The sequence below is a fragment of the Natrix helvetica genome (assembly GCF_964273705.1).
Source record: "Natrix helvetica genome assembly, chromosome: 1".
NCBI classification, from domain to species: Eukaryota; Metazoa; Chordata; class Lepidosauria; order Squamata; family Natricidae; genus Natrix; species Natrix helvetica.
In genome coordinates this window covers 58,894,896-58,914,165 of record NC_138548.1, presented here as the reverse complement: position 1 = coordinate 58,914,165, position 19,270 = coordinate 58,894,896, and the positions used below count along the sequence as shown (strand labels likewise).

General features: G+C 38.8%; 1 protein-coding gene across 1 annotated transcript in view; it reads right to left on the bottom strand.

Moving 5' to 3' along the window:
- The window catches only part of SLC25A21 (solute carrier family 25 member 21), a 293,494-nt gene that overhangs the window by 7,245 nt on the left and 266,979 nt on the right, over positions 1–19,270 (bottom strand). Inside the window, exons 4-7 of the mRNA XM_081968587.1 lie at positions 19,069–19,135; positions 13,353–13,412; positions 7,830–7,937; positions 3,267–3,431 (exon numbers count right to left, since the gene is read on the bottom strand). Of these exons, the coding sequence (XP_081824713.1) occupies positions 3,267–3,431; positions 7,830–7,937; positions 13,353–13,412; positions 19,069–19,135 (400 nt within the window). The remainder of the gene's footprint in view (positions 1–3,266; positions 3,432–7,829; positions 7,938–13,352; positions 13,413–19,068; positions 19,136–19,270) is intronic.

The following is a 19,270-nucleotide window of genomic DNA, read 5'->3' as shown; positions in this document are numbered from 1 at the left end:
ACTCAAGAGAGTTTAAATTTACTAGAGGTAATCACCCAACATAGCAGAGAGATGAGTAAAATAAGAGGGTTAAAAATGGTGAAATGCAAATGAAATATATTAGAAGGGGAAATAACATAAGGAGAATTGTATCGATTTGTAATTGCTATTAGAAAGAACAGGAAGTTCCTATTTGTACTGTATTATGTAAATGTAGTGTATGTCTAAGTTTGGCGTGTGTGTATTTTATATGTTTGTAAATAAATTTAATTTTTTTTTTAAAAAGTTCTTTGTGTGATGCAAGTACCGAAAAGGCCCTGCATGTTTTTCAAATGTATGGAGTAATTTGCTGAATGAAGGTCCTTCAATGCAAACTTTCCCAATCTGGTCTCTTTCCAGATGGGTTGAACTACAAGCCACATTGCCCTCACATTGCCCATATTGGAGCTGATGACAATCCATACTAGGGCACCATACAGAGAAAAATATCTTAGAGCAGCCTCATGGAAGAGGATGCCAGATTTAGTGTGCTCCTTAATTCTCAAAAGCTGAACAAACATGGACAATCCTTGAAGTTCAAGCCAAATACATTTTCCATATCATACAAATGGTGTTACTACCATTTAGGCTTAGAAATGTCCCAATTAACTTCTACAAAACATATACAATTGGATCTATCAATATTGGAATTTGTATTTCCAGGACTCAATTTTCAATGCCCTATCCCATGGGGACAATACTTTCAATGCAAATCTAGTTTTCAAGAATCACATATACTGCCAACTTTCCAATTCTTCCTATATGCCGCCTCCTATTTATGTTTCTTTGTGAGCATAGCAACGGTTTCATTATTATGACAGACATATTCTTCTAGTAAATATAACACAATGCAGTTATAGGTTAAAGGGCAAATACAAGTTAAAGTGTGTTTGGCGTTCACACGCCAGGTAACATTTGCTTGGTGTACTCATTTGTGGCTCTGATGAAATCCATTTGTTCACAGGTACATTAACTTATCGTATGTAATACTATACTGCAGTTTTTAAAAAGTCCACCTCTGTGACATAAGGCACTCTGTAGCCTTAAGACAAGCCATTTGTCCTCTTAGATCAACACTGTACTTCCAAGGAGAGCCAACTAAATGTCTTGAACACATTTGTTTATGTTAGCTATCATTATAATTTTAATTTTCAAGGCTGCTCATGTTGATGGCCTTGGGAGGCTTAAAGGAAGTTAAAAGAAGAAATAAGAGCCAGTACGAGAATAAGTCATAAATGATCATGTTGGGGGTAAAAAATCAGTTCAAATAGTGGATTCAAATCATTTCTTGGTCAGGTGTCTGGGGAAAGAGTCAGACCTTCAGGTTTTCTTAAAGGAAGTAGGGTCAGAGTCACAGAAATCTTGGGTTTAGGTCAGGGGTGAGATCCTACAGGCTTAACAACCAGTTCCATGCGCATATGCTACATGTGTGTCCATGCCTGACGTGCACTGTGTGTGTGCGCATCAGGGGTGGGTTCCTCTATAGAAGAGGTTCCACAAATCTACCTTGCTGTTTAGAACCGGTTCCAGCTCCCTCTCCCTGCCCGTCTGCACCACGCTTGCCCCGCCCACCGCTCACTGATTGGCTGGCTCACCAATCGGCCTGCCCGCCTCTAAGAGTCCTATCTAAACCTTAAAGTCTTAACGCTGTCAAGTTTGAACACCCCTGGGTTATCTTCCTAAAGGGTTAGGGGTGCAAGGGTCTTGGAACTTGACAGCTTTAAGACTTGCACACTTCAATGCCAGAGTTCCTGAGCCCAGTGGCGTAGCGTGGGGGGTGCAGGGGGGGCCGGCCGCACCGGGCGCAACATCTGGGGGGGCGCCCTGACTCGCCCCGCGCCGCCCTTTGCCGGACTGTGGCCGCCTCTTTCCGCGCCCGGCTCGGCCCGCGAACTAAGCTCCCTGGCCCCGGCCCGCCCAGGCCCCTCCTGCGCACTGCCTACCTCCCAGCGGAGCCGCCAAGACCCGCCGCGCTGCCCCCGCGGGAGCCGAAGGAGAGCGGCGCTGCGCTCTGTCTGCCCGCCGCTGCAACGCCACCGTGTCCTCCCGCTCCGCCTGGAGTGCCCCGGGGAGCGGGTGCCTTCCCAAAGCCCCCGGTGCGCCTCCCACCCCCGCAGCACCTGCTTCCCTTCAGTCGAGCCTTTTCCCGCTGCCCTGTTGAGCTCCTCCTCGGGAGGAAGGCAGGAGGCCAGCATGGAGAGCCTCACTTGACTGATGCCGACCCAGGGGCAGCTGCAGTTGGGCCGCCCTCGGGTTAGGGGGCGCAAATTACTTGCCCCGGGTGCTGACAACCCACGCTACGCCACTGCCTGAGCCAATATGACTGGAGGAGGAATTCTGGGAGTTGAAGTCCACAAGTTTTAAAGCTGTCATGTTTGAACACCCCTGGGTTTTTTTTTTTTTTGTAAAGGGTTAGGGATGCAAGAGTCTTGTAACTTGAAAGCTTTAAGACCTGCGTGCTTCAAATGCCAGAGTTTCTGAGGCAACATTTTGGTTGCTAAGCAAGAGCGTTGTTAAGTGAGTTTCACCACATTTTACAAGTTGGCCACACCCACCCAGTCACATGACTGCCAAACCACTCCCACTCAGTCACATGGCTGGCAAGCCACTCCCATCCAGCCACATGGCCAGCAAGCCACTCCTACAAAGCAGGCCACACCTACAGAAGAGGTTCTAAAACATTTTGAAACCTACCACTGGTGTGCACAGTTTAGAGAAGACTTACCTTCCGGATTATTGCTTGGGAAGGAAAAAAGCTGAGGCATGGCAATCCACTCTGCCGTGCGACTCAGCTGTGAAGATAAAATTAGGTAAAGCACAGGGGCGGGCTGGTGGGCCCACTTACTAGTGGGAATGATCCGGTTTGTTCCCAATTGATCTTTGGAGATACCGGTTCACCCGAAGTGGTCCGAACCGGTAGAATCCTACCAGAGGATTCTACCGGTTTGATTTTCATTGCAGAAATGTAATTCCCACCCACCCCCTTAAAAACATTTTGTACATGAACAGACCTTTTTAGGTGCAAATGTGTATGAGTGAAGTGAGCATTTGCGTGCAAAAAGTTTTGTGCGCCAAACCGGCAGTAATGCCAGAGCAACCCACCCCTAAATCCCACCCCCAGTTTAGATGTAAGATGTGAGAGCACTATTATTTCTTTTGGAAGGTCCATAGGACCAGCTTTTGAAAAAAGTTGGAACAATACCTGTATCTCAGATAGGTCGGGAAATAATCTAAAATAATATACGTACCTTATTGGCAGGAATGATGTTTTTCACATTGAAGTAGAATCCAAAATAGACCATATTAAAAACTCCATGACGTCCCAAAGTAGCAGACAGCCCTTTGTTGAGTCCACGCAGACCCCACCCATTGGCCTGAATAATTTGGCGAGCTTTAGCAAAGGTGGATGGTTGCTATACAAATAAAGCAAAAGATAAAACATCCCTGTAAATATTTCTATAGGGTGCATAACTGGCTTAAATCACTCAAGTGAGTATCCTTGTCTGGGAACAGACTTGAATTTGGATTTCTCCAGTCTTAGTAGAATCTTTCTGAATCTCACATTCAGAACCTCTATTCATCCTTGTATCTTTCATTCATTATTTTTAATTTTTCATCATGAGCATTAAAATCAATCATGTTTTTAATTCATTATTTCCCCAAAAATAGACTGATGCTCACACTATCTATTCAAAACAAACATAATGTTTTTTTCTAAACAACTGCTCAACTATCCCATCCTCATTCATTTTTGGGTCTCTGAATGGCTCCCTCATTTTTTCTTTACTTTCTAATTTTCAATTTTTCATTTTGAATTTCTAATATTTTTCCTCCTTGGTACAATTTATCCAGACCTTGCTGAGTTTTCCCCCAACTTCATATTTTGTTCTTTTAGTAACATTTAGTGGACTGTAACATTGAATATTATGAGTCAGTGGATTCTGATTTCATATATATCCAAAATAATCTAGGATGAACCCGTTCATATTTTCTGATGTACACTTTAGCTTTTCATTATACCTTCACTTCCCTGTATATTTGGCAAAGCAAGACCACTTTCATTTAGATACTTCCCCTTTCTCTTAATTTCACAGACAGACAAATTATCTATGTGACTTTCATTCATTTCCTTCTTTAACCCGTCCTATTTACCATTTATTCCTTGTATGTTCCAAGTGGCAAAAGCAACTGGACTTTGTTTTTTTTTCCTTTGAAAACATTTTTGTTTCTCATTTAAGAATTGAAGAAGCTTCTTGGATGAGAAATGAAAATGTTTTCGAAGGAAAAGAACAAAAAAAAAAGGCCAGTTGCCTTTTGGAAAAAGCACCTTTGGAACAAGGTTCAGCGTGAATTCAAGTCCAGTTGTACTTGTGCTCCATGTGGCATTCCTGTTAACAATAAAAACAATAAAGCTCAATTTGGGCATATTTTGGTTAATGCCTCATGCATGGTGGTTTATGTATCATACTGATATATACTTAGATTATCTAGCTTTCAAAATCCCAACCTAAGCCAATGCATTAGTGTGGAAGATTTTTTTTTTAAATAATTGTCTAGCCCAGGTAAATATTTTTTTCCAGCAAGGTTTTATTTGCTTAGTTTTGTTGTTCATTAAAGTTATATTTGTGTAATCAAATATTTAATTAGAAAGGCAAAAGATGACTGTCACAAGGATGCTTATACAGGGAAATAAAGACCATTTTGACTACAGCTCTTTAAATGATGCTAATTTCATCATGTATTCATTTGTTTAATGGCAAAATGTCATCGAAATAAATCACTCAAAGGAATCTTGCCATATCAAAGTCATCTGGTTTCTGCTTATTCAGGTGACAGTCAGGTTGGATATTCCTTTAATATATTGCTTCATTTTTATTTACATATGTTTGCCAGGTATTTATAACTTGGTCTGGTAAAAAACAGTGTAAAGAAGTGAATATCCTGTTGACTAGGCCCAGGAAGAGGAGACTTTGACTTAGTTGTGGAAGCTCACCATTAGTTGAGCCATGAATTAAACCAGACACTCTCAATTCAAGCTATCAGATTCCTTCTACTGGATGAAAGATTATCAAGAAATACTAAGGTTGTATATCAAATTGAGAAGTAAAAAATGCACTCCAGAAGGTAGTAATGGAAGGTCACGTCTGCACTACTGCTGGAGAACTGCAAGGTTGTCTTTATGTAGTTACCAGGAATCAAACTAAGTTTGAGAGAGACTCTACCTTATCCATTTGAAAGAGGGAACCCCCTTTTGTAGTATATTGTTTTGAACTTCTAGAAGAATTAACATAGTCCCATTATAGTCCCATTATATAGCAATTATTATATTGCTCTGATCATATTTGAGTGCTTCAGAGATTTGCAAGTGAAAGTACTCTACATATTTAGCTCATCTTGAAACATATGAATCAGAAAATAATAATTTTGAGTTTTTGGTACTAGTTAATTATGGACTTAAAGGAGGACCCTACCGACAAATTTTAATCTAGTCCAGATTGTACTATTCATTTTTTATGACTTCAGCAAGAGAAAAAAAGCCCCTTAGTATATTCATTATTTTGCTTGTCAATAAATTTGTGGATTACCTTTTATTAAATTATGTATTCTTATTAAGTGAATTTTGTAGCTACCCTAAAAAAGTAAGTCTGCAAAACTACCTTGCCAATTACTATGACCTTCAATAAGCCCTGCTGGTATTTTTTTTAAATTAAAAAAATTAGGAAAGGATTTTCTACCCCATTTCTCTCTTTCCTTTTCTTTAGAAAATTCTTGAACATATTCAAACATGTCAAGACGTATTGTTCACAGAGAGGTTCATTTCTATTGCATTTGAAGTCAAACACCATGTTTATTTACTTAAGAACCCTGTAGAGAAATCATGAGGAACAGCAGAATTATTAAGTTTCAAAAGGGGGTTGTGAAGTTTCCCTGTGAGTTTCTTTACGTTCCTCAATTATAAATGCACTTGCTATCTGTACTCCAAAGCAGACCTTCTGAGGTGGAAAGGTTCTACTTTAGAAAGTTGTTTCCTAGGCCAGGGTTGTTTCAAAACTATTTAAGTATGTCTCTTCGGCATGTGTCATGTTATCAGATTGCAACTTAAATCCACAACCCAAATACAGTATATTTTTAATAATTAAATTTGGTAGAAAACTGTGGAACCTGTGCTGGGAATACTTCTGAATAGTTTTGAAAATGCAACTGCTATTAATCTATCTGCAAGAGTGAAAACGGACTAGAGGGGACCCTTAATTACCTCCGCTGTTGTAAGAGTAAGGAGAGAAATCTCACCGCTGAAGGTAGTAGTGCCAAAGGGGCATTTCATTCCAAAGTGAGTATCACTCATAGATATGGCAAGCTTGATCTTCAAACACAGGGGAAATTAGAACAGTATTTGGAAAAAATAAAATAAAAATATTTAGATATGGTTTAGATGAGACAGAAGCAATCTCTGAAATTTTTACTTCAGAAGGCTAAATAAGAATTGTACACACAAGAGGATGGGGCACAGTTTTTGCCCTCCTTACTTTGTCACATCGCTTTATATTTAAAATTCAGGAAACTTAAAAGTAGTTTGTGAGAAGGCATATTTATTATTCAAACGGACTGACTGACTGACTGACTAACTAATTATATTTAGTCTCAGCTGAAAATCCCCAAGCTTTTAAGTACACATAGAAAGTGCATTTTGAATCTGTTTAATTTGTCTTTTTTTAATGGTATTTTCACCAAAATCATAATTGACTCCTGGCAACTGCCTAGAGAAGTCCCTGCAGTTTTGTTGGGAAGGTTTCAGAAATGGTTTGCCATTGCCAATTTCTTGGGGCTAAGAGAGTGAGAGTAACTGGTTCCAGGTCATCCAATGGTTTTTTTTTTTGTTTGTTTCTAAGCAAGACTAGGACCCATAGAGTCTCTTAGTTTCTAGCCTGGTGCCTTAACTTCTACACCAAACTGCCTTTCTGTTTAGTCCATGCTTAAATATATAATTACTAAATTGTTATTATGTGTGATCCAGGGAATACAGGATTGAAAAAATAGAGAGCCTTTTCCCCAATATGTAGAAGTTTATTGATCAATTTTTGGATAAATCTGATGGTGTGAATATGTGGAGAGATAAATCAACTATGCATGTTTGCTTCTACTTATGTTGGGTGGCCACAAATAAGAATAAACCAGTATAGTATAGAAGTTATATTTATTAAGCGCACAAGAATCTCACTATATGTACAGTTCTTAATGAATCAGTTTCTGGACAGAAGAGGTGATCCCTTTGATGAATTCACACACTCATATCCACTAATGGGTTACATGACAGAGTTAGAATCACCTATTGTCCAAGAAATATGGTAGTTTACTCAGGCTATGACATTTAAACTTCTAATGCTTCTTTCCAATTGTTCATATACTGAGAATATTTGGGAAACTCCAGTACAAAATTTTGAAGCAGTACTTCACTCGAGTACAGCAAAGGACTTAGCAAGATAACTTAGGAGGAAAAAAGCAGTTTTTTCTTTCCCATGTTTTGCTTGTTCCCTCTTCTGATAGAACCTGGAATTCATTTTTTTTAAATTATAGCATAAGATAATCTTTCTAAAACCTCTCTTCTCCCCGCTCCTTCAGTGTATTTTATCATATATTTGATTTGATTTGTCATGTATTTTGATGTGACAACACTTAAACTGGAATCACCACTTATTTTTAACCAACTCAAGAAATTCCCCCCTCCCCAGAGCTTAATGAAGATATATACATACAATTCAATACAGTTCCATTCCCCGACATATTGAAAAAAAAAATCCCAGTTACTCTACCTCTTTGAAAGCATCCCGATTCGCCTGGAGGCTAACCTTGACTACTTCAAAAGGGTTAACCACAACTGCTTCTGTTAGCCCGGATCCCAGGCCCGCAACTGCAAACGTCTAAAAGAGTTAAATCAATCAGTTTGCATGTGCTATGGTAAAACATCTCCATACATCACTTTGTAAAACTGAGCATTAAGCTGACTAATATGATGAAAGTGGAGAGACCAATTCTTCTGCAGTAGTATGCCATTCCTAAACAGCTTTCATCCTTGATTAGATGTTGACAGTTCATGGAGAAAAAAAATCACAAAAGCCACAAACCGCATTCCAAATATTCAAAATAAAATGTCAAAGTCCTATCAACAATGCATTTCCTTCAGCTGGAAAGAAAGCTTTTTGACTGTTTTAAGAAATGCATATGGGGGGAAAAGCATATCATCCTCTTCCTATTTAGGAAGAAAGCAGTACTGCATCAGGAATACTTTACCCATTATTATGTACATCATGTATTCACAGAAACAATTCTTTATATCACTTACAAGAAGTATATAAAACAAAGAGATAACTCAATAATTCTAATGCCAAGAATATACAGTATAATGTTGCTATATTCCCAATTAAATGAAACAATTCATTTAAGTAAGTTCTCCTATGACAAACTTCACAACTGAAGACACAATTGACTCAGTAGTACCGAGTCAGATGTTCCATTTAAGAAATCAGCTAATACTATGATATCTAAAAAAAGAATACAATGCATTGAAAACATCCAAAAGCCTACCAGAAAATATTGTACAAAAGTTTTACACGACGCTTATCTTTATTGATATATAGGTAGTCCTTGACTTACAATCATTTGTTTAGTGACTGTTTTAACGTTACAACATCACTGGAAAAAGTGACTTACAACTGGTCCTTGCCAGGGGTGGGTTCCAGATTCTTTTACTGCTGGTTTGCTCAGGGGCATGCTTTGGCCGTGTGCACACTTGATGCAAGCTGTGCACACATGCACCGTAGTAAAAAAAATCACTTCTGCGCATGCACAGAAGCAAAAAACAAGATGGTGGCACCTATGGTGCCACTGATAGAAGTGGTTTGGGGGCATGGGCGGCCGAGTTACTACCTACTTGGCCGAACTGATCCGAAGCAATAGGAACCCACATCTGGTCCTTGCACTTATGGCCCCACAATGCTGTGATCAAAATTTGGGTGTTTGTCAATCAGCATGTATTTAGGGCGGTTGCAGTGACCTCGGGTCATGTGACCACCATTTCCCAGCAGGCCGCCATCAAGCAAAGTCAATGACTCCATGATTCACTTAACACCTGCAGTAATTTGCTTAATATCCATGGCAAAAAGGTCATAAAATTGGGCGTAACTCACTTAACAACTGTCTTGCCTAGCAATGGAAATTGGAAGTGGTCCCAATTATGGTTGTAAGTCCAGTACTACCTGTATTCACACATAAGACACACACCACAAAATATATTGAAGAATCATTTCAGAGAAATATTTCTTTGGATTCAGCAGCTGTAAGATACTGAAAGTTTGGTGTGATTGTGGCTTCAAGGCACACATTCCCCTCCCCCTCCAGTTAGGATTTCTGGAACACACAAGAACATTCCCAAAATACACTTTACCAATATAAACAAATAATATTCACCAGACTTGACAAAAGTCCAGCACAGATTGAGATGGTGCTTAAAACTTATATATGCAGCAGCAAGACTTTTGTAATTCTTGTATCTTCTATAGAATAAGTTGAAACCTGAAATGAGGATCATTTCAGGAAATGCCTGAAACTCTTTAAATGGGTCAAAGGTAGAAAAATGGGGAGATTGCAATGAATACGTCGAAATAATGAAATGTAAATTTGGCTCAAAACTAAACATACGTATCTGGGAGTATACCCTATTACAGTGATGGCGAACCTATTTTGGCTCACGTGCCATAAGTGGTGGGAGCTCAGGGGGGTCGTGTGCAGGTGTGCCACACCCATAATGCAATGTGCGACCCCCCAGTGAACATGCACGCACTACAGGTGCGACCCCCCCCCATTTTTACATGCTTTTTTTGCCCTCCCCAGGCTCCAGAGGCTTTATACAGTCCCTGAAGCCTTCGGAGCACTCAAAACGACTCTCCGAGCAAACCTGAAGTCACTTCCAGTTTGCTCGGACGGTTGTTTTAAGCATTCTGAAGGCTTCAGGGAAGCCTCCAGACGGTCCCTGAAGCCTTCGGAGCGCTCAAAACGATCCTCCAAGCAAACAGGAAGTGACTTCTGGTTTGCTCGGAGGGTCGTTTTGAGCGCTCCAAAGGCGTCAGGGAAGCTCATGAAGCCTCCGGGGGTGGGTGGGGCGGGGAAGGCTCTTTTCGCCCTCCCCAGGCTCCTATAAAGCCTCTGGAGCCTGGGGAGGGCAAAAAATGGCTTTAAAAAAGGGTGAATCAGCTGGCCAGTGCGCGCATGTGCGCTGGCCAGTTGACAGGGCAGCGCATTACATGCCCTGACAAATGGCTCCACGTGCCACCTGTGGCACACATGCCATAGGTTCGCCATCACTGCCCTATTACTACTAAGGACAATGGCACTCTGAGCAAAGTTGCATTAGTATCGGTGGAATGGAACATCTGGGTCTTTGTAATTTATAAATTCCTCAGAATAATCTCACAATAGTCTTCTGCATATTGAATATGATAATGTACATGATCTATATTTTTATCTGAACCGCTATGATTCAGACTTGTAGTCATCTATGGTTAGTCCGACAAGCAGTGTAAGCTAGGCTGTTCCAACAGAAGAGAAATCTCAAAGCAGAGCTCCTTCCACTTTATCCCCACTGGATAGGTAGACAGTGCATTAGGAGGGATTATGTGGGATATGGAACGTTGTATGTACCTCCAATACTTTCATGCTAATTGGCATGAAAGTGGCTTGAAATTAGTCCCTTGATGACCTACTAGGTTGAGTTGCTTTAGATTGGAGTGAGATCTGGAATTACTTCTCAGGAATCAGATGTTTCCCTTCACTTTATCATCCTCTCCTTTAAACCAGATAGTCCTTTATAGGAAACTTTGAAATTAGTTCTTTATTGGGATACAGAACCACCAGCTGATTTTCTTAATGGAATTGAAGGTCATTGGGGACCCTTTTTTGTCCTTTTAATATCTCACTATTTATAAATGTCAATCTGCAGTGCTAATCTTCTATGAAGAACATTGACCCTAACCATTTTTAAGAATGGTGATTGATGAATATCTTTTAGTACTTCCCCATCAGAAGGAAGAACTTTGAGGGCTATTTGATGACATGCTTGTTTTTTTGCTGAATATCATATCATATACGGAATCCTTTCTCCCCTAAAGTATGGGATGAGGTCTTCTTTTTCTGAGGGCCCTCTTTTAGTGGTTATTTCAGACACATCAAGTTGACACCCATGAGAAAAATTCAACTTCTTGAACATTGGAGTACCACGGTTAAGTTAAAATTTTGAAATATCTTCTCAAGTTCCTTGGACCAAGTGGTTTTGTAGGATCATCCTCTGAGTAAGTTCAGTTAAAGGAGCAACAATATATGATAGTTTAGATGTAATCCTCTATGCCAATCTATTATTGTTTCAGACTGCTGTTTTGTTTTTGGGTTGAACTGATTTGTGAATGGCTTCCATCTTGTCAGTTTGTGTTCTAAAGATTCCTTGAGCTACTTTCAAACTGTGATACCTTATTTTCAGTTGGGCTCGTGAGGAGTTGGGCCCTACAACAGTCAGTTATCTTCCTTGCAAACACTGAAATACTTTTCGCAGGTGTGTTAAGATGCTTTTGCCAAGTGCTGTTGAAAATGATGATGTCATCCAAATTGAAAATAGTACATTTTTCAATTTTCCATGCTTCCCAGAACCCAAACAAGTGTACGTTTCCTTTGCCCAGTTACAGTATCATAGCCAATTTATAAGGCATGATAATTGCAAATTGGCCAAGCTCATGCTGTAGTGGTTTTGGAACTCTCTGTGCAATCTGATCATTCAGATATGAAGATCCAGCATGTGGATTACAGGTTGAACATGCCTTGCATTAAGCATTCTTAATCCAGTAACTGCCTGTTGGACTGAAAACATTCATGGATGGGTATTACAGACCGTATATCCCTTCTTTACTCTGCTTAGCAATCAAGCATATGAGATTTGTAGAGATTCTCCCTGACGTGGACATATATCTTTTGTTTTCTTCCAGACTCTTCATACAGAACACCCCTTGCCATTTCCTTCTGCTACGGCCTCGTAAATGTGTTAAACTCTATGAAACCCTGTATTATTTATTCAGAGTATACTGAGAAATTTATCCTAGCACATACATCTGCAAGATGAATTACCATTTTCTCTGTTAAAAAGATATGCAAAATCTTTAATAATATATTTTGTGTTCTTTGGAAAATATGGAAGTACAATAAAGGGAGCATGAGGGGATCTTTCATGCGTCAGAGACAATTATAGTAATGTAATAGTAATATGGTATTTAAACACAATATGTTAAAAAAAGTGATCATGCCCATTTCGTAAAAATCTTCATTTCCATTGCCTGTTAATGTACATTTTAGTAGTTTTCCAGTTTATATGATAAGCAGGTATATGACATTCTTCTTACTCTTGTCACAAAATTTCCACTCAAAGAGCCAAAAATTCAGCAAAATACACCTAGTTTCTTAACCCATTTAACTAAAAAAATATTTTCCAGATGATAAGGATTTATTAATTGTCCCTTCCAATTGCATTTTGCTAACAGTTTAAGAATCATCTCCATGGATTGATGGCTGGGCAGTCAACTTCCTTGGATTTCTTAACATTCATACTTATCCAAAAATCTTAAAGCAGATTTATTCCCATTGCCCAAGCAAGTGTCACTGAGAGAAGGGAAATAATTTCCCCTCCTTTCCTTTTCTTTCCTTCCCTTCCCTTCTCTCTTCTCTCCTTCCTCCTTTTCTTCTTCATTTGAACTTTTCTACAAAATTTCAGCAGTATGATTTCAGGAGGTTTGGCAATGCACTAATAGATCAGGAGGCTGCATGTTTCCTGTGCACTGTGGTTTGCCTTCCTTGTTCACATAAACAGTTCTGAAATCCAGGCTAGCAAGAGCAAAGGCTCCATTTGTACAGTATATAATGCTTTAGAGGTTCCTCTGCAATTAGAAGCCATCTAAAAAGTCTCCTTCCAAAACTGAAGGGACTGCCAACAGAGAAAATATCTGCTCTTTTTCCATTTCCGGGATATAGGAAGAATTGGAAGTGTCTATCAAAATGACAAAAAGGAGCATTGCATCTTTGCAATGCAAGCTCTGCCTGCTAAGAGTCATCCATATACAAATCTCTTTCCATATGAGTAAAATAATTTGTTACTAGTATCCAGAGCATTGGTATGTCATCCACTTTAACTTTGCCTTTCTTCCTATCTCCACTGTCTTACCTAATCTGAAGACAACATACTAACTATGTAATGCAGTATATTATATTCATTTGTATATTCTGAATGGCAAACTATCACTTACCAAAGCTGGTGATAGAGAAACATTTCCAAGAATTTTTTTGTACTGTTCAAAGGTGAAGAACTGGAAAGTAAATAAGGAGAAATTTAAAACTCAAGAATAGAGATTTTTATCACAGAAAGCTGTTTACCTTTATTAGTCTAAGAGAAGACAAAGAATGATTTGATTTGGTTGTACATTGTTGAATGATTAGTGTTACACACATGGTTTTGGTTAAAACTGAATCAAACAAATGTTGTTCTCAGATCATTTAAAACATTTATTGGAAAGATACAGTATACACAGAGAGAGGGAAGGAGGGAGGGAGGGAGAGGGAGAGGGAGAGACAGAGAGAATGGTATTATACAATTATCCAGTCAAGTTTATAGTAGTTTCACTTCTCAGCATTGTCCTCTTTAAGCTTTATACTACTTTCATCATACTTAACCAGAGAGTAAGCTATCTTCTCTCACGTGTTTAGTTTCTTATTCCAAAAACAATATTCCTTTTACTAAAGTATGGAAATCTTTTCTTTTTATTCCAGTTAGTGAATACAACATTACTTTTTCCTTTATTTTTACTGTTTAGTATGAACAAAAATATACCAGCAAAATCTGTTGACAGTAACATTAATATTGTGTTACAATCACTGTTGTAGCAACAAATACAATTCAAAATCATTCTAGATTTTTATACAAGGATATTCTGGTATCAAACAGAATACCAAATCTTTAATTTGTCAGTAACACAATTGGTTTTTTAAATGAATAAAAATGTATTGGATTAGAGGCATAGGAAGTTAAAGCTAATCATACCATGTGACTTTCTTTTCCTATTCATATATAATAGAATAGACCCTACATTTTTCAAAGAATGGGATGCAAAAGAAGGGAAAAGTGGCAAAAATAGACACAGCTGAAATATTGACCTTTTTCTGATTCTTAATTGCTGATTTGTTCTAAACCACGTACTCCAGGGATGTCAACATTCTCCCTCTTTGCTAAAACAGGGGTGGGCATGTCCAATGTGTGATGCACCTGGCCCGTGGGCCACGAGTTCGACACTCTTTACCTATTCTCCAAGAGTATCCAAGACTTCCAGGTTTGAGATAGCTACTACTACATTAGCATTATGCATATTATACCTGTTTGCCTTCCCACTGAATTTCAGACCAGTACAAATAAAAATAAATCCCAGATCTTTTCCAAATACTATCTATTCGGTGTATCTATAAAGTGCATACAGGCCAGAGGGCTGCAGAGTTAGCACTTTATATAAAAATCCACAGCACAGATCCAGATCCAGATTTCCAAGCACCTTTTGCTCAGGCACATTTTGTAGTAAATAAATAAATATATTAATTAAGTTTTAAAATATTTGTAGGATGAGATATAATACGGGTATTAAGAAAAATGCTCCACAGTATTTTCCTCCAGTATTAAAACAATCTTACAAGCATTGTGCATCACAACTAATTGATTTGTTACTATTAATTAACTTAATTGTAGTGAATGAAGTCTAGAAACCTCAATAATACATTTGCAACCCGTTTTCCTACGACTAATTTCGTTTGAAAGAATCCACTGAAGTCCAGTGAGTTTTATTCCTGTGAAAGTGGGTATAAAATTTGGTTCGTTATACAGGAAAAGTAAATAGTTGAAGGGATTTGAAAAAAACTGCAAAAACCAATTGGTTGATGAGAAAGGCTGTAAAAATTAAGGAAGCATAACTATAAGTACTTGGCACAAGAAATCAGTTGGATTTTCATGGAATATATTTCATGGAATTTTTATATTCCTCGTGTTTCCGTTATATTTTTATTAAAAATTTGCATTCAAAATATCAGTTGTTTTCTAAACGTGTATAAAAATAAGTTATGTAGACATTTTGGTTTTTATTACATTTCTCAAGCTGAACAAAACCAAAGCAAACATCAAGTTGAACTGGAGAAAACAACTGAGTGCAAATTTAATTTGTCCCCCCCCCCCCCCAAAAAAAAAAATCTAAAGCAAACAAACAAACAAACCCTGGTAATTTTTCCTTGCATGGCTTACTCTGGTTTACTTTACTGAACATCTCTAAATATTTTTATTACTTAAGAATTCTAAAAGTTCCATTAAGTTAAAAAAAATGCTTTCATCACAAAATCCAAAGAAAGATGCTGTTCATCTGGCAAAGACACGTATAAATCTTAAATTCCACGGAGGTGGGGGTGGGGGAAATCCGGTATTTACCATATGTCCCAATAGCCTTAATATAAAAAAGTCTGGGAACACATGCAAAAGATGTATTTGCCCAACAAGATCATCTGTTAAGCATTGTAGTGGCACTGTTCATGTCTTTTCTTCAAGTCCAGACTAAATCTGGGCTATAAAGTTTGGCTTTTCATCCTTCAGGGTTTCTTTTAGGAGGGTGGAGGAAGAAAGACAGAAAGAGGCACAAACACAGTGAGAAAGGATCTGAACTCTTCAAAATGAAATTGTCTTTGACACATGGCGTCCAAGTGACATACTACCTTAATTATAATGGCTTTATTTTTACATGCAAATGGATTTACGAAAGGAATAGACAATTATATTTTTCTTCTCAACAGGAACTCAGCCTTGTTTGTTTATCTGAATGATCTTTTATCAGCCCAGCAGTTCTATAATTCAAGGCAGCTTTTCTCTGAAAGTAACCAAGATGAAAATGGCAGGTAGAGATGCAGCTGTGCAAAATTACCACAATAGAACTTAAATTACAGTATCAAATGTGGAAGCGATTCCAAGGAATATCTGGTACACTCCCCCAGCCTCCAAATGTGAAATTCTGTGATCAGAAAACCCTGACTTTCATTCCCATGAGTAAAGAACTCCGAATAAAACAGTACTATCTAAAATTTCCCAACGATTAAGCCATTATTTAACACTGAAAAAAAAACTATGAAAATCTTTTTCAAGAGCAAGTTTCTTTCTAAAATCTACAATAATTTAACTCCATATTTAACAAAATGTTTGTATCACCTTAATGTGCTAGTTGTGAGAGGTTTATTGGTAAGCATATTTTATTTGTCACAAAAATGTGTGAGATGTTTGTGCACATGCTTGCAAATGATCATTTTTTTAAAATCAAAAGCAAGCACCCCATGTTGTTTTCTTTTTTTTCAAACTATGCATAGCAAAACAACAACGAGAACAATTGTACTGGAAATATAAGGCAGCTTCCAGTTATTGAATTCCATCTTTTTTAGGCGGTAAAATCAGGCTGCTACTATCAATAATATAGTGTGGCATCTGCAAGACACTCAGCTTTCTATACTTCTTAAAGTGGTTTACGCAGTTTAGCTTATATTATTAAAGGCATCATGATCTCTTATATTATAATCTCTTAAGGGCACCATCAGAAAGTCCTCAAAAGACTTGCAACATTTGCAGTTGCCCCTAGCATAAAGGGAAAGTCTTAAGGAGGATGAATGTCATTATAGCTAATCAATGGCATCAAATGCTAACTCAGTGTTAAACTACTCAATAACTGTAGGTCTAGCTCTGAGTTAAATACAAGATAATGTTTGGCATTCCTTTTGGATAGTGTTTTTTCTAATAGTATTTTTTTCCCCAGAGAAAGAAAGACAAACTACTTTACAATCTACATTATTGTAGTTTTAGAATAATGTATCTAGGATTGTTCCATTCCTCCCCCCCCCCAAGCAAAATGGAAACCTCCTGAAAAAATACCCCAATTATGACTTCATATGTATAAAATGCTAACTCACAGAAAGAAAGAAAAAAACTAAAACAAATGCAGAGGAGAAAAAAAGAGGAAGAATTGAAACGGAAAGGCAGAACTCTAAACAAAGACAATCAACACCATTGCAGTTTGTTGCAAAGCTCCATTGAAAGTTGCTTAACTCTTCATTTATTTTCCAACAGATTCAAATATTTGTGGACATAGCCTTGCATTTATCTAGCCCCAGTGTAACATATCTCTGCATCTCTGATGCACTGTTTATTTTTTGTTTATTTTTTTAAAAAAAGTCTGGATTGTATCATTTAATACGATTCCACATAAGCACAGAGAAAGCAAATCCTAAATGTTTTGTAAAATAAATGAATAAACTGGGCAGAAGCTGTGGGGGGTAAGGCTGGAGGGAAGAGGAGGCGGCCAGCTTCAGGGCTGGCTGAATTTTATTCTTATCCTGGCTATGGAAATAGAAGGGCTTTGTTTTCAATGGATTCAACACTTCTCTTAATTTGCTGTGGAATCTCTGCTTTCTGTTTAAGTGACAAATCACTGAAAATGCCCATGCTGGAAACAGAAGGGTTAGTGGTTATCACTGACTATTTTGGCCATGTCCTAGGGACACCTTGCAATTACCTATCCAAATCAGAAAAAGCATATGGGGAGCCCATGCAGTAAATTTAAGATTCAGAGCTTCCCTGAGATAATTTAAAAGTAAGCTTCTACTTTTAGGCAAGAAAAACAAAGTGCACAGGTACAGTATACGTGGTACCTCACTCAATAGTAGTAACTGTGAGGGGAGTCCTAGTGGACAACCATTTAAATATGAGCCACAGTGTACAGCTGCCAAAAAAGCTAACACAGTTCTAGGCTGCATCAACAGAGGGATAGAATCAAGATCACATGAAGTGTTAATACCACTTTATAATGCCTTGGTAAGGCCACACTTGGAATACTGCATTCAGTTTTGGTTGCCACAATGTAGAAAAGATGTGGAGACTCTAGAAAGAGTGCAGAGAAGAGCAACAAAGATTATTAGGGGACTGGAGCCTAAAACATGTAAAGAACGGTTGCAGAAACTGAGTATGTCTAGTTTAATGAAAAGAAGGACATGGGGAGACATGATAGTAGTGTTCCAATATCTCAGGGGCTGCCACAAAGAGGGAGTCAAGCTATTCTCCAATGCTCCCGAGGGTAGGACAAGAAGCTATGGTTGGAAACTAATCAAGGAGAGAAGCAACTTCTTGATAAGTGAATCTGCCTTCCCCATGGACTTTGCTTCTCAGAAGGTTGCAAAAGAGGTTCACGTGACCCTCCCGGGTCTGCAACTGTGACTGTTATAAATATATGTCAGTTGTAAAGCATCCGAATGTAGGGCTACCTGCCTGCTAGTTAGGAGTGGTAGAGTTCTTCTGCACCCATAGCTGGAGAGGCTTCTCCACTCCCTCCTAATGTCTTCCGGCCCAGTGTCTTGGAAGCAGTGGTGGGATACCACCGGTACACCCCAGTACGGACGTACCGGTGCCTGCTGGGAGCACCAGGTACCATTCTGGTATGGTGCTCTGGACAGCCCGCCCGCCTGCCTGCCCTCCTCGCCTATATTTGAGCCGATCGGGGCTTTCGGGCATGTGCACCGAGTGTATGGCGCCTGCGAAACTCTCTGCTGAACAGCTGGAGTGTCACAGAGCATTGTGGGCAGTAAGTATGCAAGTGCGCGCTGCGCGCTTGGTGCACACATGCACGTGTTGGATGCCCATCCCAGTTGCAGCGTACCGGTTGCAACAGGATCCAGAACCCATCACTGCTTGGAAGGGAAGTAAAATTACTTTCTTACTTATAGTAATCCCAGTTAGAAGAGAATCTTTCTAGCTCAGAGTTGAGCTATGGAGCACTGATGACTGTACCTAGTTGGATAATGAAACATCTGCAAGTAAGCAATCACACTCAGAGAGTACCAAGGACCCCACAGTAATCCCAGTGTTGTAATTTTTCGCTCTTTTGGGGACAATGGAGATTAATTTACCTTTACTGCTCTTTTGGGTGTTTCAGCCAAGATTGGAGGGAGGATACCTTTGTAGAAACCAAACAAGCTATTGAATAAAGAAAGACAAAAAAAGAACATTAAAAAATAATCAGGTATGTATGAACATTAGGCAAGGGCTAATTCTGTTTTCATTTCAGAATAAAACAACTAATCTCGAGGCTTTCTTAATTATTCAGAACAG